The sequence below is a fragment of the Cygnus atratus genome, chromosome 3 (genome assembly GCF_013377495.2).
Source record: "Cygnus atratus isolate AKBS03 ecotype Queensland, Australia chromosome 3, CAtr_DNAZoo_HiC_assembly, whole genome shotgun sequence".
Lineage (NCBI taxonomy): Eukaryota > Metazoa > Chordata > Aves > Anseriformes > Anatidae > Cygnus > Cygnus atratus.
Window position 1 is genome coordinate 119,048,323 of NC_066364.1, and position 22,985 is coordinate 119,071,307.

General features: G+C 39.7%; 2 protein-coding genes across 4 annotated transcripts in view; one reads left to right on the forward strand and one right to left on the reverse strand.

Annotated features, from left to right (window-relative positions):
• ASB3 (ankyrin repeat and SOCS box containing 3) overlaps positions 1–22,985 on the forward strand; it is a 31,976-nt gene that overhangs the window by 1,509 nt on the left and 7,482 nt on the right. The window contains exons 2-9 of one of the 3 annotated variants that reach the window (XM_035565422.2): positions 6,923–7,193; positions 14,364–14,549; positions 17,030–17,243; positions 17,610–17,768; positions 19,578–19,690; positions 20,241–20,376; positions 20,811–20,988; positions 22,461–22,658. In XM_035565422.2, the coding sequence (XP_035421315.1) occupies positions 17,048–17,243; positions 17,610–17,768; positions 19,578–19,690; positions 20,241–20,376; positions 20,811–20,988; positions 22,461–22,658 (980 nt within the window). In that variant the 5' untranslated portion in view covers positions 6,923–7,193; positions 14,364–14,549; positions 17,030–17,047. Of the gene's footprint in view, positions 1–6,922; positions 7,194–14,363; positions 14,550–15,975; positions 16,363–17,029; positions 17,244–17,609; positions 17,769–19,577; positions 19,691–20,240; positions 20,377–20,810; positions 20,989–22,460; positions 22,659–22,985 lie in introns of those variants that run through there. The other 2 variants (XM_050709428.1, XM_035565420.2) reach the window with 2 other exon arrangements.
• CHAC2 (ChaC glutathione specific gamma-glutamylcyclotransferase 2) lies at positions 1,804–15,957 on the reverse strand. The gene is made up of 3 exons (XM_035565429.2): positions 15,766–15,957; positions 7,992–8,027; positions 1,804–4,661 (listed from the first exon to the last, which is right to left on the reverse strand). The coding sequence occupies exons 1-3, from the start codon at positions 15,898–15,900 to the stop codon at positions 4,278–4,280; spliced, it is 555 nt and encodes a 184-aa protein (XP_035421322.1). The 5' UTR covers positions 15,901–15,957; the 3' UTR covers positions 1,804–4,277.

Below are 22,985 nucleotides of genomic sequence, written 5' to 3' on the forward strand. Positions count from 1 at the left end.
GCAAAAGGAAGGAAATGATGCCAGCAAAAATCTCAGTGGTGGTGGAGAAAGCTAACTGGATGATGTGTGGTCAGTTCAGGTGGATTTGTTCCAGGAATTTCTTCTTCATGTTTGCCAGCAGCTTGATGTATGTATGTACATCCGTGTTTACCCAGCAAAACAAGCTGAATTTGTTTAAACAGTTTAAATAAATGGTTTGTATGCCCTTGGTTGATTTTTGTCCTGATTAGAAGAACAATTTCTAGATGGAAATAATATAGGTGAAGTAGCTCAAATCTTTACTAAACAGCTGTCACAGGCCTAGTCAATACTTCTGAGCTTTGCTAACATATTTTTGTTTGATTGATTAAGGCTGTAATTTTTTTTCCTGTTAAACATGTACCAGAGCTGTGCTGGGAAAAGAACTCTTCTTCCAGTTTAAGTACATGTACAATGAGAGCACAATGTCAGGAGAGAAGACCTAAGCTGTAAAAGACCAGACAGATGCAGGCAAGGCTCTGAGATAAAGGAGGGCACAACTGAAGGGAAGTTACTTGAATAAAGCCACGGAGGAGCAAGGAAATTACCTTAGTATATGAATACTGAGTGAATGCGAAGTTAGAATAATTAGAGCTGTACTGTGGTTGGTAGTTAAAATGAGGGTCAAGCCATTTGCAGAAGCCTTCTAGAGAAGCCTAATTACTTGAAAATCAGTTTCTAATCTTACAAAAAATATATTCTGGGATAGCGGGAAGTCAAGATACAGGGCCCTGCTGGTGGTTTGCTGTCCCAGTGTCTGCCAATGTAGACAGCCAACATCCCCTCTTCCTGTCAGCAGCTTGGCTGAACAGTGGAAAATCGCCTATTTTTTTTTTTTTTTAACCTTTGCTAAGCAGAACAGACATGGAGAAATAGATCTGATGGGGGAGCTGTAGTATTTAGTTTTTTTTGTTTGTTTTTTTTTTTTTCAACATTCTCAGCTCTGTAGTTTGAATAGAATCTGTATCCAGATACATACTAGAAGTAAGAGACGGGAAGGGATGCAAATCTGAGTTAATCTAATAACCCAGTGAACTTCAGGAAACAATGATATAAAATAAAATAGTAATACAATACTGATGGGAGATGTTGCAACCAGTTTTGTAAACGTGTTGCTTCAGCTTTAGGGGTAAGTGGTGTTCAAAATGTGGGGTATTTTGCATGTAAGGGATCGATTATCCATGGTATTTTGAACAAAAAAGTATGCTTTTTCCTGTGCTTTCAGCAGAATTGCCTGAAATGTTCAGACTTGTGGAAACAAGTTTAGAGGTCACTTATTGTGTGTTTGTATTATCAAGCCCTATCTAAAATCTCTATCATTTTGTCACAAATTCAGATTTAGTTGTAACAAGTAGGGGAAAAAAAAAGGCATGTGGCATACAGAAAGTGTGTATTTTTTTTTTTTTTTTGGCGAGTAACATCTGAAAGTATACTGGGCTTTTGTTGGTGACTGAAGCTGTGTGAAGAGTCATGGCTTAGATCCCGTAAAGGAAGATTAAGTGTGTATTTCTGGTGCTTTAATTAATTGCTTCCGTTGGGACAGTTTAAGACTTCATAATAGTAGCTAGCTCATGTATATCATTTTTCATCGTTAGATCTAATATCATTTTGTAACAAGATAGAATTAAGATACACAGGGATGTCCATCCTATTACTGGATACTCTTTAAATTGAGAAAAAATTGGAAATTTCTTTCTCCAACATAGTTAATAAATGTGATGCATTTTTATTGTATTGAAGTTGTATGTACAAACTGGAATGTATCATTACAGATATTATTGCAAATTTTATGAATCTGGAAAGCAAATGAACCAACGATGTCCTGAATATAAGTAAAGATACAAACTGTAGAGCCATACATAATCACAATGCCCCAACACAGTGCTTAAACTTAGTTTTAAAGAGAGAATCATCGCTGATGTTTTTGGATCATTAGTGAGCGTATGCAACCCCTGCCCTGTTTTAAGGAACACAGATAAGCCTTTGGGGAAATAATTAAAAAATGCGTAGAGTCGACATGCCATCTTACGTGTTTTAACTTCACTAAAGCTTGCTTCTATCTGAGGCAAGCACAAGAAAAGAAGTGCTGTTTGGTTCTTCTTTTTGTCTGGTTTTGTTGCGGGAGGAACACATAAATATTCTTGAAATAATTCATACATAACATTTTCAGTTACAGTTCAGTATCCCACAACACTTAAGAGTGAGTGACTCTACGTCAGGGGGAATAATGCTTGCGTAACTGCATGTTCCTCAGTGCTGATGTGGCTATCACTGTCAGTCTTTGGTGTGTGAAGTCACTCTTGCTCAAATGTTTAATTCCATCTTCAGGCATCTTAATGGCTGTTGTGATGGACAGACACCTGGATGTCCCCATCAGGCTTCTGTCCCGCTGTACAGCTGAATTAGCTGACGTTGCTTTTCCACTCAGTTGTATCGATCTTAAACCAGCACAGTGCAGTGGAGAATCAAGACCTCTGAAGGATATTTATTCCATCAGTTTGCAAGTAACTCATGTACTAATGGAATAATGGGGCCTCAGTACGTGGGATTATTTTGCTAATATCATCAGAGGATTTGCTTCTGCAAGTTATAGTAGTCCATCAAGTGAGACCCTATTACACACTCTTTTAAGAGCGGCATTCAACCACTAAACAGTAGCTTCTAAAAACTAGTAAACTGTTTTTTTCTTTCCTCAATGAATGTATGCTTGAGTGATGCCAGAAGCATGCTAAAGTTGTAATCTGGCATTTAACAAAAACAGCTTTCTTGGCTAAATATTTTAAGTAATCTTATTATCTGGAATTTAGGTTTGAATTTAATATCCTACAATCTACTCATCTCGGTGCCTTTTTCAAATGTTTCCCACTAACATTTATTAATGTTCTTTTTGGCTTTTGTAGGTGGCCAAGAAAAATAACAGCAGCTTGTTATGCTGATAACCCTAGTATTTTCAAGGAATTACAAATATAAAACAGGAAAATGCAAAGAAGGAAAATGGACAGCCTGTACAGTAGAAACATACTGGTTTTGCAAGTACTGATGCAAAATATAGGCTTCCAAACGCCTACTGAACATATATACATTCCCTGCATGAGACAATAAGATGCTACATGGTACTTGAAACAGGACCTTTCTTATATTAACATTAAAAAAATACACTTTATTGAAAGTTAACAAAAATAACTTAAAATTTTGAGAAGCAAGACAAGTCCTTGTTCGGACGGAAACTCCATCCTACGTTTTGCATAAAGTAAAGCTATTAGCCTAAACTAGTGGCTTTCCAACTTTTTTGGCTAGAAGTCCATAAAACACGTCAGTTGACTGAAAAGAGGGTTCCTTTCTTAATGACCTTTTGTCTGCAAATCCCTGAAACACTGGTTGAACATCACTGGCGCAAAATCTATCCTCACAGACTGGTGAGTTTCTACAAAATTGGGTTACAACAGCATCTAAAGGCAAATAACAAAGCTGAGAGTTTCTGAACGTTCTTGCTGCATCGTGGCTTCAAGTCATACTCTTAGTTAATTTTAACACTTTAGTTTTATTCTTTAATCTTGAAAAATAAAATGACGCACTAATATGGTACTGCTTGTTTGTGTCGGAGTACCCCGGCACTTTGGTTTTCAGGGGCTTGACACAATGAGCCAAGGGAAAGGACTATTTTTGTGACACTGACAGTTTATCCTCTATGTCTTAAGGACAAACATGCAGGGTAAGATCACTAATGCAATGGAACAACTTAATTTCAATGAACTTGAATGCTGATACAAGTTTCCTACTATGCATTTACTATGCAGTTTACAATACCTACTTAACATTCATCTATTTAGCTGCACTGAGCTCCATGCCGGTCTTGAATCTGAAAAAAACATCACTTGAATCAATGGGAGTTGTATCTGAATGCAGATGTTCATCTGAAAATACTTAAAAGATATAGATTTTTTTTTAACCTGAAATAATAGAGAGGCTTAAGTGGTTCTCTTGAGATTTCTGTAAAGAAAGATGAAATCCTTGGATAAAAAGAAAACAATATACCAAATTCAAACCTGAAGCACTTCCCCTGCTCCCCCTTCTACAGACTCCCAAAAGTATGATTTTTAAAACCGTATGTTTTAATGACTAACTACTCTTTTGAACGCAATATTAAAATAAATAAGATAGCATAGTACAGAGAAACATGCCTCCAAGTCATATAGCCATTGTGCAACGAAACCATTCCTCTGAAGATGAAGCAAGATCATTAAAAGAAATAAGTTATTCTATAGGCAATTTATGCTTTGATGTTTTTCCAATAGTTCCTTTACTAGTTTCTCCAAGGAGAAGAGATGTTCATCCATGTCTTCTGGTACGAGGTTTCTCATAGAGTTAGCGAGTTCAAACAGGTATTCCGTGTTTCTTCCACTGGGACCAACCGCGTTAATAATCTGTTCAGCAATTTCTTCTAGAGGCGCGGGACCAAGGTAGTTAGGGTTATCGCAAGTTCCAATGTACAGTAATACATCAAATGGTTTTATTGATGAGTCTTTTGGATAGAAAATGACAGTTGTAGTCCTGTAGCCTCCTTTCTCTCTGAAATCTAGGTATGCCTTGACTTCACATTCTTGTCCAGCTGGCAATCTATAAGCAACACCCCATACACACCCCTGTTGAAGGACATAAGAAAATAAAAACCCAAGCGGAGTTTAAAAGCATACTCAGAAATTAATGTATTTCTGTTTTATTTCGGTAAAACTTTCTTTGCATTTTATCTTCCATTTTCAGTCTTATAACTATTTCTAAACTGTTCTTATAAAGAGTCCCATATTAAAAGGGCTGTTCTATTTAGGAAATCTTAGATCAAAATAGCAATTATGCAGATTGATCCTCCACCCTCTTCCTGATGCCAAGGCCTTTCTTATGAAACAATTTCTTGTTGCAGTTAAATTTGAAATAGTCAATAGCCTTTGTGGGCTTCTGAAGACTGACTATTAAAGAGCTGGTAGGAAGGACACAAAGTGTCTTCCTGACCTCACAAAGATAACAGAGTGGAAATGAAAATTGTAAAGAGTACCAAATTCGAAGTAATTTTGACCAAGTCTTGTCTCTGTTTAGTTACATTTTCACTTTTAAGGATGCGGGTGTCACTTCTGTCACACACATTTGGCAGGAGGAGGGTGGTAATGCTACCGTGCTGATACTGAACCTGAGAAGAAAATGCTGGGATAAACCTTCAGTTTGCACAACTGGGGCATAGCCAGCTCCTCAGCAAACACTGCTGGGATTAATTTCATCACTGTCTTAGTAAATCTGAATATTTCTTCATCATGCTCATGGATAAAATCTGAGAAAGCATTTAACTGTGGTGTGAATTAGTTATAATCCCTTACAGAGTTTTGTATGGGCAGATGAGTGAGATCTGAGTAGGGACAGATTAACAGGATGTTGTTGGCTTTTGTTTGTTTTAAGTAGCACAGGCAAATGGTTATGGCCTGTTATCCCTTACAGGCTACACATTGTTTCTTATGAATGCTGCTTTAAACTATACGATAATCAGTTTTGTCTACTGCCAACATCAAATGTGGGTTCTTCCTGCAGTGAAGCTAGTACACACATCAGTGCTACAGTAATGATGACAAAACAATTAGCTTTTTTTTTTTTTGGTATTTAGTCATAATAATGGTGGGGTGGTGATGTTTGTTAGTGAGAGTTGAATTTGGCAGTCAGACCTTAACAAGCTGGTCAAAGGCATTTCATTAAGAAAAAATGCACAGGAGGCATTTCCTATGGCACCCTCCGTAGATGGCCACACCATTACATGTGCTGCAGCCAAGAGCAGCCCTGGGGAGTACAAAAAGGGGTCCTTGCTTCCCCTCGGCCGCTTGTGGTGTGGGTTTGCTACAGCTGTCTGCAAGGGATGCAGCAGCGCTATGCCCGGTCCCTTCTGCACGCGCTATGCGCTTGACTTAAATCTGCCACGTAGATGTACCTTGTGGGTAGGAAAATCTCTGCAGGTGTGGTGGGGACAGGGGCTGCCTAACACTCGGTTGAAGCAGGCAAGTGCTGCTAGTTCATTCATTTTGTTTTCAGTGTAGGGGATCCCTATTTCAGATGATGAAAAATTAAAACCCGGAAATCTGACAAGCGTACAGTGTTCCTTTTCAGTGTGGTTTCCTCTTAACTGGTGCAGAAATGCAGATGGAGCAAATTAAACTAACTCTCCAAGCTAGACGCTTCCAAACCATGCTGTGCCTATCGCCAGTGAAAAAGGATGCACGGCTGCCACTGAGCTGAGGGCTGGCAATGCCAATGACAGAAAGCGCCGCTGCTGCTGCCACCGCCGTGCTCAGGGCAGGGGACGTAACAGCTGCAGGCTGCTGAAGTCGGTTCAACATAAGGTTACCTTCTGAAGCTGCAGAATGAGTTACTGGAATTAAAGGACATTACTTGTCACAGCATTCGATGTTTATGTGTGAGGTGTGATTATCTGGCTGTACCAGATTCTGGAGAAAAGGGAAAAAAAATAAAAAACACCAAACAAACAAAACTGGTTTGCTAAGGGGAAAAAAGTTTCTATGGCAACAAGTAAGTTTGCTTAACAATAGAAACTGAGTGACAACAAACATAACCATTCTTTGTTTATATAGAAGTCTGTGTAACATAATGGTACCCAGCAGTACAGCAATGTGAAAAAAAACTCTTACTAGAAAGGTACAGAAAATAACAATGAGAGACAGTGCATTGCATTTTGCTGGTTTTGCTAACTGCACAAACAGATGAACTTTACGATTACAGTTAAACTTACCTCTATCTGTGGCTGCTATTTCGGGGCATAGGTTGATAAGACAACATTATCATAACTGTACAGATAAGCTACTGTAAATAAAAACTAATGACTGCCAAAATACCCATCCTCCCTGTCTTCCAGCCTTGCGTTGTGTGGCCTTGCTCCAGCCCTGCTCCTCACCTGCTCTGGAGGCAGCAGTACCTGCAGGGATGCACTCCCTTCAAGTGTCAAGCAGCTGGATGGACACGACCATCACAGCAAGGCACCGAACACAGCAGCTCTGCTGCACTGAGGGTCTGCAGGGACTGGGGGAGCACCTGTACCCAAGGTCTACCATCAAATAATCTCCCAGGGCTTCCCAGCCTCATGAGTCCTGTCCTGGCTGGTGAGCAGTCCAACCAAGAGTTCTCTGGTGCGTAAGATCCCTAAAAGTAATGTAGTAGTTGTAGTAGCATGTAGTTGTAAAGATAGGTTCATTATTATCAAACAGAATTAGGACTGGGTAAAAGCAGAAAAATCTTAGTTTTCCTACAACTTACATGACTGAAAGTGTAGGCCTGGTTTCACCTCTCCTCCCTCTCACAACCCAGACATTTCCCTTGTGCTTTTCTAAGTGAGACCTAAGTAAAAAGTTGAAAGATGAGCAAGAACAGCAGACTCAGGCCAAAGGTCTTTTTTTCCTACACAGGAGCTTATTTCACGTTACGTAGAAACTAAATGTAGAGTTGAGGCATTTAATTCCTTAAGCATTTTATCTGTGTAGCAAAAAATAAGGCAAAGACATCTCGTTTTTAACACTAATATTATCTTGGTGTGTTTCAGTTTTTATTTTGGGAGGCTAAGATTGTGGTTCTAACGCAACATCTAATGTCTAATATCGGTGTGTCTTCAGCGCTGTAAATATGCTGAAAGTAAAACTCTGTGTTTTGTAGCTGGATAGCTGAAGTGACTCTTCAGGACAATACTTGAAAATTTACCTTTCGTAATAATAGACTGAAACTACTTCCAGTTGCTTAGTTTAGACTGATGGATTTATTTGAAATAATGAATAGTCATTGGTGTAGCTCCAAGGAATTTTGAGAGAACGTTTCACTGCAGTAAAGATAACTCAATTATTGGGTCGTAGAGAAGCAAAATTAATAGAGACTTACTACACAGGCTGGGAACACAATAGGACAGTCTGTACACTACAGAGACAGGAGTACTGTACCTCAGGGTCTTCAACCAGAGTCACAACTCTTCCAGGCTAAAATTAAAAGAAAACCATCATTAGTTCAGTAAGAAGCTTTCATTGTAAATCGCTGATGACAATTAATTAAAGCAAAACTATGTTGAATGCACCTTCCTCAGTCACGTTGTTTCTCAGTACTACGCTGTATTTTTTTCTCTATAATGACAATGAGGTGAACCTTCTAACTTGTAGACAAAAAGTTTATACACAGGCATGGAAAAGAATGTAACATCGAAATCTAGCTTGCATACCCTAAGCAAGGTACTACCATTTCTGGTTTGGCTTGCACTAACTGGATTTTAGAAAATGTTAATTATACGCTGTGACACATGGCAACTCCTAGGTTTAAAAGCACTCTGCAAATTAGATGGTTTTGAAAACATATAGCAAAGAAATCTGCTAGTAATTTTTAGTAAGACAAAACTCTTTATGTTAGTACTGTGTTACTCAAAGTTGAAAAAAAAAAAAAGGTTTTTGTGCAGAAGACTGTTTTCCTCCTCTTTTCCCCCTCCCAGCTCCTTCTGTCTTACTGGGCAGAGGGAGGATACCTTTAGAATGGCTTCTTTTTCCTATGAGTTACTTCTTGCAGGAAGAGTAGGAAGCCAGTTTGTAAATACAGAAAAGATAATTAATGATTTTTTTTTGTATGACCTGGAGAATCATAGAATATCCCGAGTTGGGAGGGACCCACAAGGATCAATGAGACCAACTACTAAATAACAGCATTTTAAAATATGAACGTAAAACACTGTGAGGAAACTACTACATCCGTAGTGTAAAATTGCTGATTTTAGCATCAGATTAGTGTACAAGTGTCTTTGGTTTGATGTAAGGGAAAGCAGAGACACTGCCATTCATTCAATTGTACTCTAGGACAGAAATTAATTTTCTTAGGAGCTACAAAGATAATCTGAACTCGGTGTACACGCATGCCTTTCACTTACTTTTAGCTAGCTTTCACTCTTCTACTACTGCATCATTTCAGTCTTTTTCTGACTCATCTGTAGTAGTTTCATTGACATATCAGTGCTTTTCTGTTTGCCTAGTCTATACCTGTATTTCTCTCTCTCACACAGTAATAACATAGGTCTTCGCCTTCACTAGGCCTTTGGAAAGCCATACTTTCTTTTCATAACAAACAAAATACGAAATTTAGTTTTTACAGAACACTTAACAGATACCATCAACTATAGATACTATTTATTCAATGTTGGATCTTTTATAATCTGAAAGGCTGTTTATTTATAAGCTCTGAGGTGCTGCCTTTTTTTCATTGTCATGCCACTCTTCACCCAGCTTCAGCCATTTGTTTCTGATCTGATTGATAAAATAAGGCAACAAAACTAAGAAAGTACTAAAATGATTGCTATTTGAGTACATTGAGGAAACAGCTCTATACCACAGCTCTATACAATTAAGCAAGATAACTGAGGTGTTTCTTTATAAAAAGCATGACATAGGAAGTGCACATGTTCATCTTAGTCTATTTGAAAACAGTCTCAATCAATAAATTACCTGGAGCTGTTTTGCTGTCATTCAGTTTTTAATCTCAAAGGAAGCTAGTTAACACACTGCGCTAATAATAGTACTGAAGGGCTCACCTTGAGTTACGCTAAATATATCATTGACTGTTTATTTAGAGAGTGTGTCTTAACGAATCTCGTCCGGACAAGAATACTGAACTCAGTCTAGGTGTTCTCTCTTTTAATAGACGGGAAATTCTGATGATCAAATGTTTTGCTAAATGTTTTAGGTTTAACAAACTGGGAACAAACACTACCAAAATTGCCATAGTGAGATAAAAACCCACGGTCTGTCATACTGTCTGTTTTAGGCTCTTTTCCTAAGTACCTGATGCTGTTAAAGAAATACATGCACACAAACATTTATGTAAGAAGCTGTTGGTGGGTATATATGCATGCATGGGTATTAGCACAAATAGGAGCAGTTCATCCACACAATACTTTCTCCTGACTGTCAGTCACAGCATTAAAACCTATACCTAGGCCTTACTGTCTTAGCTACCACAATATCACTTTTCTACTTGTTTGCCCAGTTTGTTTTAACCCCTTTATATAGTCTCTGCCAAATCTCATGGCAGTGAGTTCTGCAATTTAAATACGTATTTTATTAGTTTTGTTTGTTCTCTTTTCCTTGAGCCTTCTTTCCTGATAATTTTAAGTATTTCTCATTTGGATACTAGGAAAAATAGTTGATTCTTGCTGTCCATTCACTTTCTCTATCCATTCATTTTTTTACTATGCAGCTCTCACTCCTGCCTTTTTTATTTGCCTAACAGAAGAGTTCATTTCTCTTCATACAGAAGCAACCTCTCTCGTGGCCGGGATGACTGACCCTCTCTACACACTCACACATATTTCTGTCATCCAGCTGTGCCATAATCATTCCAAGACAGAGTATCTGGTACTCCACAAAACTGTCAAGATACAGGTGTGCTTATTGGCTCATGTGCTAGTCACCCTCCCCCCCAGTTATTCATTTTCTAATGATTCAACATATAAGAAAAGCTGTCTTTACAAGAATAAAAATAATAAAACTATCCATAATGACACTGAGTTAGCTTCTGAGCTCTGACAGATAATTCAGAATACGTATGTATATACATATATACGTATGGCTTAGTTTTCTATATGGCCATCAGCTTCTTCCATAGTCGTTAACACTTCTCTAACTTGTCTTCTCCATAGTGGTCACTAAGAATTTGTAAATTGTAGATTAAGGAGACATTTTGTGGTGTGGAACCACTTTCTCTGTATTACCAGCAATGCCTGTATCTGAAGCCTAACTAATAAATGTAAAATACTGAAACAGTAAAGTTAAAAAGTTCTGAAAGCAGTGAAGTACTGAGGAGTAGTTCATCTTCAAATTGGCTGTGTGATGAAAGAACAATCTGTTTGTCTAGGTAGGGCCAGGATATGTGTTTTATTGGTTTGTAGAGTCTGTCTTGCACGGAACTGCCTAAACCAAACACCATTACGGAACCACAGGTATTACCCTTGCCAGCTAAGTAAAGAAAGTAACGCATCTGTAAATGACTGGCTATATAATATAAACCAAAATGATTTCTGTTGTGCCCAAGGAGTACTGCCAAGGGCAAACCTGAATGACCTCCTAAATCAGGTGTCTTTGAGGAATTCCTATCAGTTCTGTGCAGCCTGCAGTTCCTTAGGTCTAGCTGATGTGTCCTATGAAACTGAAGTAAGATCTTCCATGGCTATGCTAGATTGTTTTCAGTGGCACCATAAAGTGCTCAGGTACTAAAATTACTGAATATTTACTGATTGACGAATCAATTAGTTTTGGCATCTGGGTGTGAAAATAAGTGGAATAAAAGGGAACGTTACCTTAGAAATGATTTTAGTTTGATTACCTCTTGAAAATTTTCAGAAAGGGGAACAAAAGTTTGCTAGTAAGTAGGAATATAATAATTTGAAATGGTTTCCTTAAAGAGCAAGATCATTTAAACAAAGAGGAGCTTTTTGCACTTCATTTTCCTGCGCCTAGTGGTAGCATAACAGGAGCTATCTGTCCATCCTCCCCTAAGCCCCTTGCTGGGTACATCCAGTGGAGCTGGGGTTGATTTTCAAAGGCTGGCAATCCTGGATTTTCACTGCCCCAGAACAGACAGTAGAGAAATGCAGAGGCTAGCAGGATCCTGTAACACCTTCACAGTGAATCTTATTTGGACAGTTTCCTGGTGGGACTTCTTTTCTCCATTTCACGTTTAACAAACTAAAAGCCCTTCATCATCTTAAAACGATTTAACTGTAAGCTGAATTACTCTGTATAAACTTGGTAACCCCATGTCAGAGTGCACATGTGGGAGTCCCATGGGGGTTAACAGCGGGCAGCAGGAGCTAAATGAATCATGTCATCAAGTTTCCTTAGTGGTTTTTTTTTTTCCAAAGTACATCCAAAGGTTAGCTACAGAGTCTCTAGCAGATCCAGATACACACCGACAGCCTGCATGTCAGAGCTGCCACTGCACCAGGCAGCAAAGCTGGGGAGCAGCTACAGCAAATGGGAAGGGGATTACAAGGAGAACCCGCCAAACTCTGCTGTTTGGCTGCAGAAAGCTCTCGGTGTGGTTTGAACCATATTGTACTAACAGTGGTTTCACACTTCAGCCCTTGCTTGTATTTGCACTTCAGTGCTGTTCCTATGGTTTACAGCAGAAGGATGAAGAACTTGTCTCACACGAGGAAAAGGGCAGAACCGAAGCATGCAGTCCTACCTCAGCACTGCACTGAGACATGGCTCTTGTTACCTTGTACAGAACAGCCTTGAAAAAAAACAGGGTCTATGGGCATACGCGTCTCCAGGCTCTATAGAGAGCTGCTGAACGTTATAATAGTTCAGATTAATGCATCTGGGTGAGATTATACCCTCACATTTTATATTAGTTGAGCAAGTCTGAATAATTTTAGCAAATCTTGAAACCTGGGAATGTTTTAGGGAACTGGAGCAGTAACAAGAATTCGGTATTTTTAAAGTATAAAATTAGTAGCCTAAGGAACTGTAGATTATTCTGATACTGTTGGAAGAAAAACAGAACCGTTATGTTGAGAATCTCTCAAACAATAAACGCTAAAAATACAGTTTGTGAATATGAAAAGCTGGTTATTTCAGAAAAGGAGCTGGGATTATTATCATAGTGTGAGCTCTCTGCTTAGTTATTGGAAAAAGACAAAAGTTTAACATGTTGGTGATGTTTTTAACACCACCCTCTTCTCTCCCGCCCCCCCCCCCCAAAAAAAAAAAAAAAAAAAAAACAGTTGAATATAGAAAGTGATTATGCAGGAATCACACTTCAGGAGATTTGGAAACACTGAAAAGTCCAAGAGGTGACCAAAACCAGCAATGCACAGGTTAGAAAGCCAGCCTTAGTGGATGAGGTTTAGGAAGCTTTGAACCTTATTTTTAAGGAGTGAAAATACTAAGATATGCTTTGATTATATTGTATTAAAAAATATACAACTTCCCCCTCATTCCAGTCTGAGAGGTTTTATGTGAATCAGGCAGGACTGTATTTCTGTTGCCATTTTTTCTAAAGCTTGGAGTAAGAAATCTGAATTTGCCATTTATGCAAACAACCTTTCTTACTTAGGTCTTTCTAAGCCAATGGCTCTTTTTTTCAGGGAACACTGTTATTGCCTGGTAAGATTCAAGCGGCTTTAAAGTAATGTTTGCACTAATCCAACAAAAATCTTAAGTAGAGCTAATGCATAAATTCAGGAATATTTTGAAAAACAAAATTCTTTTTTTTTCTGCACTCTGTTCTCAAAAAAATGTTTTCCAATTTATCATCCTGTAAACTACACAATATGGCACCACGATGAAACATCACTTTATAACTAGTTAACCTTCTTACTACAATATAAGTTGAGCAGTTCAAAGTACAAGTACAGGGTCAACTGAATTTTGCACTAAAAGCTTGCAGCCACTGCATGTAAAAGTGCTCTGTATGTTTTTGTTGCGCTGACCGTGGAATGTTGTAGCAACTTGCGTTTTCAGGAGGGCCTTTTTTAACTTGCTGTCTAGAATTTCAGTGCTGTTCTTTAAAATGCATTAGTATCGAAGGACCAGTTTCACTTGTAGTTCACCCACAAGAGACGTCATCTCCGATGTCACAGAGGTTTTAATGATTTTATAGCAGCAATTATTTGGCCTGGTTAAATGGGAAGTCTCCACGGTGTGCTTCTCAGCATTCACTGAGGGAGCCTCTTTGCCTTGGAAGTAACAGCAACAATTCACAGACTGCAGCAACGCAAGAGGGCATTAACTTGCTGATTCTGAGAAAAAAAGTGTATTTGTTAATGCTAAGTGTTTCTGTAAACAAAAATAAAATGTATTAACCAGTTTGCATAAATAATAATGTGCTGTTTCTAAACAGAAATAGACCAGTGCATGGGCACTGTTGTTTTGTTTGTTTGTTTTAAGGCTCTATATGCCTGCAGATGATGGTTCTGGGCATGACCTGGACTGGGGCAGAAATACAAAGAATTAAGCTTCGTGGAACAAAGGTTGTGCTAGTTGCTAGTAACCTGGCATGGCCATTTTGCAAGATTTTCCAAATTTGCAGAAACACACGCTGGGTATCCCCTGAATTTCCGCTAGCCCAAAAGAAGGTAATACAGTGGGGTCTCCAGGGATACCTGCAGAAAGGAAGAACTTGCCTGCGAGGGTTTTATTACTTTCTGAAGCGCAAAGAGAGGACTTTCTCTACTGATGTAAAAATATTTCTTTAAAGCCTGGCTTCCCAAGTTCAGGAGGCTTATGGATCAGCCGCTCTTATGCCCCACCTGAACAACATGTGCATGTTTTTTTCAGGACTCCTGAATTCAGGAAAGGAATAGAAATGTCGCAGTGCTCACACAAACACAGTTTGAAGAGGAATGACTGGTAAGTGAGGAATCAGGGTTCCTACTGAGAAAGCACTGGGCTGTCCAGCCAGCATCCCCTCTTATTCAGCCACGTGCAACTGGAGGAACGCTTACTCAGAGTGACTTTGTGCTGGTAAGTACTGTACAAGCTATTCTGTGGTCTCTGAGGTAGTAATTAGTGCTAGTTGGGACTAAATGAAAATTTCTTCCATGCTACATGTAGCATGCTGTTTTATTTATGAAAAGAATCCTTATGCCTTTGCTAGGGGTGCTCTTCCAAAATTACATTCCAGCTTTAGAGTGGAGTCACCAGGGCTGACAGCTGCTTTAGCAAGCATCAGGAAAACAAGTTTACACTATACAAAACCAACATTCAAAGCAGGTAAATTGTTAGAGAGCTGAACCCAAGTATCAGTTTCTGTACATATATGATCAGTTTGCATTTCTGATGACTCAGCCATGAGCAGCATCTGCAGCTGTAAATAACATAGTCCTGCCACATCAAAGGCATTCATCTAACCCACTGGGTGGTTCTGTAACCTATTGTTTCTTTAGCATTTGTTGAGCCATTCAGAATTACATGAGGGCGATAGCCCCTGTATGGGGAGGGTGATACAGGCTCCCACAGCAGAGAAAAACTATTATTCTCATGCCAGTGGCTAAAAACTACATATGTTCCAATGAAATGGGAAGTGTTTGCTTCTGGATTTTTAGGTTTTTGGTAGTTTTTCTGACCAGTAAATAAGCTTCTTCCTTCAAGTAAAAAAGTAAGAAAGATGAAAAACAACAGCAAGGTAGCTACTCAGGTGCACAGGTCTGGCCTTCACTTACCAACCAGCCTTTCTCCCCAAAGCCAGACACCCACACCGTGCAGTATTTTAAGTATTTAGAATATTAATGTCTGTATAAATGAGTGAGCAGCACAGTTATTTTTCCACTATTAAAATGGAGTGATGGTTATTTTTGTTATCATTTTCCTGTCAGAAGTTCATTAGAAGTTTTTTTCATTGACAGCAGAGAATCCAGGAGGAAATGAATCCTCAAACTTTCAAAAGTATGCAAAAAAAAAAAAAAAAAAAAAGGTCAAACTGGGGATATTTATCCCGGATAGCTGACAAGGGACGACCCGAGTGCCTGCCCTCGGCAGGCATCAGGTGCTGCCCAGGTGCACTCGTCAGGTAAGAAGGAAAAGGTCCACGGACAGGCGGCACAGCCGCACTCCGACGGGCGCTGCCGGCCTCCGGAGGCGCAGCAGGGAGCCGGGCTGAGCCGTGCCGAGCCCGGTGGAGCCGTTCCCCAGCCCGTGCCCGCGCTGTGGACGGACGCAGCCCGGCCCGCCGCCGCCTCACCTTGCCCGGCACGCCGCGGTGGTCGGTGCTGCCCTGCCAGAAGCGGCGGCTGTAGCCGCGGATGCGCCCCACCATCTTCTCCTCGAAGGGGAAGTCCACCTTCCAGATGAGGGAGCCGTAGCCGAACACCCACATGGCCGCCGCCCGCCGCGCTGCCCCGACTGCGGGCGGGGCCGGGCCGGGCCGGCCGCGGGGCCTGCGCGGTGAGAGCGGGGCGGGCACGGGGGGACGGCACCGGGGGGCCCCGGCCCACAGCCGCAACCCTGAGGCCCCAGCCGCCCCCACAGCGCCGCCTCCCCGGGGCAGGTGGCGAACGGGGTCCCGGAGCGGCGCCCCCACGGAAACAGCGCGCAGAAAGCCCCGCGCAGCCGGGCGGCGCGGCCGCGGTTGGGCCGGCAATAGGGCCAAGAGCCCCGGCAGCTTCCTGGCCGGCTCCCTGTGCCCGCGGGGCGTTGGGCTTGCAAACGCGCCTCACCCAGCGGCACCGCCACCGGCCCGTCTGGGAAGACAGCGAAGCAGCCTTAGGTGCCTCAAACAGGGTCGGAGGCCAGCATCACACGCTTAGGACGCGCCCGAGAATTCAAGAAACAGCAAATGGTAACGCATAGCAGCACTATCACCCGCTTTACAGCTGTATCTGCACAGAGGCGGTCATTGTGCAGAAGTGATGCCACGATGTGGGTTCCTTATGGTTCCTATGGGTTCCTAGGTTCACCTCTTCCTAGGTGATGCATGCTTTTGTGAAATCTCAGACTGACTGATGTGTGGGGAAAAGTTGTGGTGTATTGCAGAGTTTATTCTCTATTATGTTTCATGTTTTGTAGCCTAAATACTATGCTTTGTGCTCAGAGGTGGAGTAGGTCTAGAAATTATTTTTTATTTAAAGATAATTCGGCTTCTGATTGTGTCTTAAAAACAAAATTGTAAAATTATGTAGTCTTTTTGTGTTTTTTGTTTATTTTTAGGACAGAAGAGGAGGTAGAGGATTAAATCTGCAGGAGGGAGTTTCGAGTCTTTTTTTTTTTTTTTTTTGTGGGTTTGCATGGTTCCTGTGATGGGTTCTATCTGTATGTAGGTTCCTAACTCGAGTGGTTTGTAATGCCAAGATTTCTTCCTCAGGGGTTGCTGCTCTAAGGCTCTGCTTTGTAGTTCATTCAGGGTGTTTCTGGCCCTGTGTTGAAAGCTACCTCTGCTGCAATCTGTGTACGTCTTGTACTGACAACCACTTTTTTTTCTCCTTGTCGTCTTCCCCTTCCTGCCACAGACCTAATCTAACAAAAGGATGGATTTCACGGAGGCATATTCTGATCGGTGTTCCACTGTGGGACTTGCAGCAAGAGAAGGAAACGTTAAAATGCTGAGGAAACTGATTAAACAGGGGTACAGTCTTGATGTCCCAGATAACAGGGGGTGGATGCCAATCCACGAAGCAGCAGCTCACAATTCCAGTGAATGTCTGAGGCTGCTAATTGATGCAGGTAAGGAAAAAAATACATGAAATAGTTCAAATTGCTGCTAAACTCCCCTGTGACATAAAATAGAAAGTAGGTTTCTATTATTGTGTTCTTTTGTAAATTTGTTTCATAGATATTGACTAGATATGGTAAAGTGGCCACATTGTAGCCTGTGAATGACAACTGGTTTTACTTTATCTTTTCAGTCCAAGGTAGGTATATGCTTTGGGCCAGCAATAACTAATGCTGCTGTTTGAAGGAGTCCAACAGCACGTTCATGGACATGCTGCAGGCCTCACATCTCCAATAACTCAGTTATTTTAAGTTATTTTAAATTATTTTAAGAACCGTGTTTTGCAATTTATTGCGATTTATTGTTATAATCTGTAGCTCCATCTGACAACTACATAAATTCAAAGACGTTTGAAGGAATGGGTGCACTGCACCTTTCTGCACGCTGTGGGTCTTTGGAAAGCATCGGTGTTCTTCTGGAAGCTGGAGTCAATGCTGATGAAGTTACCACTGAGGCAACCACCGCGCTCTTCCTAGGTGATGCATGCTTTTGTGAAATCTTAGACTGACGGATATGTGGGGAGAAGTTGTGATATATTCCAGAGTTTATTCTCTATCATGTTTCTTATTTTTGTAGCCTAAATGCTATGCTTTGCGCTCAGAGGTGGAGTAGGTCTAGGAATTACTTTCAGCTTCAAAGCTGAATGCGCTGCCCCTTCTTTCCCTCCTTCACTCTCCATTTATTTGACTTACCCGATCTGAGGAGATAATGTTAACGATGAAGATCTTACTGTTCAGAAAGAGGCAGTAGTTCTTCAAATCTTCCTGAAGGCTTTATGCTTTTGATCTCCAATTCATGGATGCTTCATGTGTATTACCACTAAGATACTAATTAGACAAATAAGTTACTATCCTTATGTCTGTCTTTCTAACGTACATAAACCAAAACTGGAAGGGATATTTACACCTTTTGTATTGATTGGCAAGTTATTTTTTTTACCGAGCTAAGGAAAATAGTAAGTTCTACTCTGTGTTTAACTAAATATAAATTCAGTTTCATGTTCATACACCTCAAACAGTACGTGAATGATGTTAAAATACAATAGGGTTTGCTGTGGTGGCTATGGGGCGTTGTGGTGGTAAACAAGGTTTGTGCAGAATGAGAATAATTTTTTCTAAGCACATCACTTGTCTAATAGTTCCAGGCATATTAACTTCTTGTAATAGGACATGTAAAATTGCTAAAACAATTTCTCTGATTTTCATTTGGTAGTTTAACAGCTAACGTTCCTTAGTTTAATATCTTCTATAGTTTTTGTTTACATCTTTAAATGCTTAAGACTTCTGTAGTGAATCCTCAGAGTACAAATTATCAAATTAAATATGCTTGTTGTTTTACACACACTGTGACTGCCACATTAACTTTTATCTACAAGTCTATTGACACTTGATTTTAAACAACTAAATAGGTTATTTATTTAAAAGAACCTGTAGCAGGCAGCACTTGTGGGGAAATCTTCGTTAAAAGCACACTGGATACAGGTAATTAACAGTATGTCTAAGTGCTTACATAGATGAGACTGGACCAAGGAACAGTCCTGGGGTTGTGTAGCCAAGGGATTTTCAAAACAGAAAAAGTTCACGGCCAGGTATCCAGAGTGTAGAATAGGGCTATGGCACAGCTCAGTGTTGGACACTGAGTACTGCAAGCCAGAGGCACCCATTTTGCAAGCATGTGTATGAATATTTGAAAAATAGTGATGATTCACACGTGATTTATCACTGTATCAAGCACTCACTGGTACACAAGAATTGTGTCTTGGCAGAATTGGTGGTGGAAGAAATACAAGGATGAGTCAGGATACTGAAGGAGGCTTCGTCTACGAATATACTTGTATAAACTAAATGTACAATTTATAAATGAATTTTATATAGATGTTAAACCACAGTTCAAAATTTTTCTATAACAAGTTTGAGTTTGGAGGAAGTTGTTGGAACATAGCAGTGGGCTTCCTAAGTTCAGGAGGCCACTGCAGCTGTCTCACAGTTAGCTGCCAGCTGCGGAATTGTCTCAGATTCACAGGAGAAAAACTTGCTTTTGTTGTCCATATTGGTGCAATGGGGGTGGGATTTTAACACATCTAACTAGACATTTTGCGACTGAATTTCCATTCTGCATCTGTGTTTTTGCAGTTTAAATGTAAAAGGCAAGTAAGCAAATACAAGTATAAAAGAATTAGGATTACTGTGTCAGGAACTTAGTGTTGAGAGCATCTGAGATTTTCAATGAGTTCTTTAACTTAATAAGAAGGGGTTTTTTTGTTTGTTTTACTCTTTTATTTGAAGCTGTTGAAAACGGACATGTAGAGGTTGTAAAGCTTCTGCTCCAACGTGGAGCGAATGTTGAAGGACCTCATTCCTGGTCTGGGTGGAATTCTTTGCACCAAGCTGCTTTTCAGGTAACCTGTAAGTGTATCATACCATTGCCGTGTAACTGGTGTATTCTGAGTGGTAGTTTGTGTATTTTTTTGCCGTTTTATCAGATGATTTTTTTCCTAACCTACCCTAACAGTCATGTACATGCAATGTACAGAAGAGTGTATCTGATATGATGAAACTATGTGACGTGTTGATGTTGGGAAGCAATAATTATTTAACTATTACAAATGTTGCATGCACTTACAAGCTCACTGACTGTATCTGTTACAAGATTTTTTTGAGAAAGAATTCTGTTTAGTATTTCCCGATCCCTGAGATATAAGACATGTTTCTAGCATGGAAATATATTAGCTCAATGGTTCTATAAACTAATTTAATTCCCATTTGTATTTATTAAGTAAATGAACAAATGTGAAAAAATAAATCATTTACTTTTTTCTAACAATTTTCCAGTATATCTCTAGAATATATTGCATTTTTTCTGATTTCTGTTTAGAATGGGGGGGGAGCAGATTATGTCAATTCCACATCTGTTGTTGTTGTTGTTAAGAATAAAAATATTTATTTCAGGGATACACTGAGATAATTAAAATACTCCTGGAGAAAGGGGCAAGCATCGAGTGTAAGGACGACTTTGGAATTACACCTTTGTTTGTTGCTGCTCAGTATGGAAAGCTGGAGAGCTTAAGAGTGCTTGTATCCCATGGTAATTGCAGTCTTTTGTTTGGCTTTATTGTTTCTAAGTTTGCATCAGCCTGTCATCAGATACAATTTTAGTTCCACTTTTACACTTCATAACTTCACATTTAAATAATGTAATATAGTTGTAGTTACAGTTAGGTATGCAAAACTACCTTAATTACTTAAAAGCTTATTTAGGAATTTGATGTCGTTTTCATCAAGTGATAGTAGGAATTAATAAAACTATGAAAAAAAAAGTAAGGATCATCAGGGTTTTCAAAAAACCTTCAATAGCACTACATTAGCACTGTTCTGATGACATCTGGTCATAAAGTGTCAGCAGTAGTTTCATCCAGATAGTGAACAACTTTCATGTGTCTAAGTGCATGTATAACCAAAATTAAGTGAGTAACTTGTTTGTTTTGTGTTGAGTAATCTCAAGTGTTGAATTTATGTCAGGCGCAGACATCAACTGTCAGGCCAAAGACAGAGCCACTCCGCTACTGATTGCTGCGCAGGAGGGCCATGCCAAGTGTGTGGAGCTGTTACTGTCAAAAGGGGCAGATCCAAACCTCTACTGCAACGAGGATAACTGGCAGTTACCTATTCACGCAGCAGCTGAAATGGGCCATAAAAAGTAGGTGGTCAAAAATACATTCAGACAAAGCATTCTGGTATTAAAAGCTTAATCACCAAAGAGGATATTCAACTCTAAAAGGAAGATAAATGAGTTCTCAAGCTGATTTGTAGTTTAGAATTTCTCAATCTTTTCATATTTTAAACATCTGTTAGTCCCAGTGAAGTGATCAACTGTTTTGAAGTCACCTTCTAATCGGGTTCTGATCCATAACTGAGTAACTCTTTAGAAGGGTTTCCACAGTCCTGAATCAGATACTAATTCAGTTAGTGGCCATGCTATTTGTGCATTTTAAAATGTAAAGAACAGTAGCATATGATTCATTTATGACTTGAACAGCTCTTAATTAGAATTACAGTTGTGTCTGTGAAGTAGCAGAAGTAATTTTATGCAAATAATGAATTAGCTGAACCAAGGAGAAACTGAAAAAGAAACTGAAAGTCACAAAACAGTTCCTCTAGTCCTTGCTATTCTAGCTTTGCTCAATTCCGATGACATAAGTCACTTTTGCAGCTGAAAATCAAGAGTGGAAAGAAGTTTCTGCAGTAATGGGCCATTGCGGAAAAGCATTTGTCAGGAACCCTGTGGTTGCACATGCGTGACAGCACTTACTTGTACTAACGATGATGCTAACTGCAGGTCTCTCAGTAGGTACGTGATCGTAACTGTTGACAGCAGAGGTTCATGAACTGAGCTGTCACTGAACTTTGGGTGTCAAATTGATGCCTCTTCTCAAACTGATGAGGAGGGCAGACTGTGCTCAGATACTGAGCTGCTTTTTCTTCATTTTATCAGAAGCAGAAGATGGGTTGGCAAAAATGTCAACACTAGGAATGTCTTCAAATCAAATGCTGCATTCGTAGCTGTCGCAGCACTACGTAACTGGCAGTCTGAGCAGCATCAATAAGTTCTCGTAGCAAAGGAACTGGTGTTTACCCTGTAATTCTCATTAGCTGGGAAGGATGTGGAGGGTGAAATAGACTGATTTTTCTGCTTCAGTATCTCAGTGAGTGTTGTCGAACAGAAGGAAATACTCATTTTATTTGCAACTTGCACATTGAGTTCACTTCCAGACTTCGTAGGAGTCTAGTTTTAAATGTGCACCAGAGGTACACACATTGTTGTAAAAACGATTGTTGGAAAATAGGAAATAAGTCTCTCATTTGAATTAAAATGTATGTATTGGTAGCCTCCTTCGAATAATGGAATACAAGATTTTAGAGGCACTTGAGTCTGTACGTGGTAGTGCAGTTTTTTCAGCCCATCATCAGTGTAAATCCATGCGGAAGCATACTGTTATGGGTCTCTGTATGAAACGACAATGGTTCTTCTTCAAAGCAAACTAAGCAGTGAAAAAACAGGTAGGGTTTTTTTCTTGAGTTGTAATGACCATATGAAAAATAACCATACATTTGAAATGTAATCATTGCATAAGGTCACGCAATTAAATAGTGTTTTTCAAATATTTGCAGTATACTAGAGATGCTAATACCAATTACTGACCGGATTTGTGACAAAGAAAAAGGCAAAGTGAGCCCTGTGTACTCAGCAGTATATGGAGGTAATAAAGAATGTTTGGAAATGTTACTTAAAGAAGGCTACAGTCCAGATGCTCAGGAGTGCCTTAGCTTCGACTGCAGATCACCCATGTGTATGGTTTTCCAAAAAAAGTAAGTATAACTCTTCTATTTTGAAATTATTCATAACTCTGCTGGTCTTTTATTTAACTATTTTTTTAAATGTGTGGGGTTTCCCTACCCTTTTTCTTCAACTCGTGAGCTGGCAGAATCAAACCGTAAGTACAAGGATGGTATGTGGGGTTGTTGTTGAAGGCTCCTAGGGGAAGCTTTGCTCTTTGAAGGGAACTCCTGTAGAACATAATTGCAGTTTTTGTGCTTTATTTATTTAAATTTATTTTATGTGCTTTATTTTTTTAAAAAGCCTCTTTTTTTAAAGTGGCTTTATTGACACACCTCTGTCTTCTGGGAACATGACTT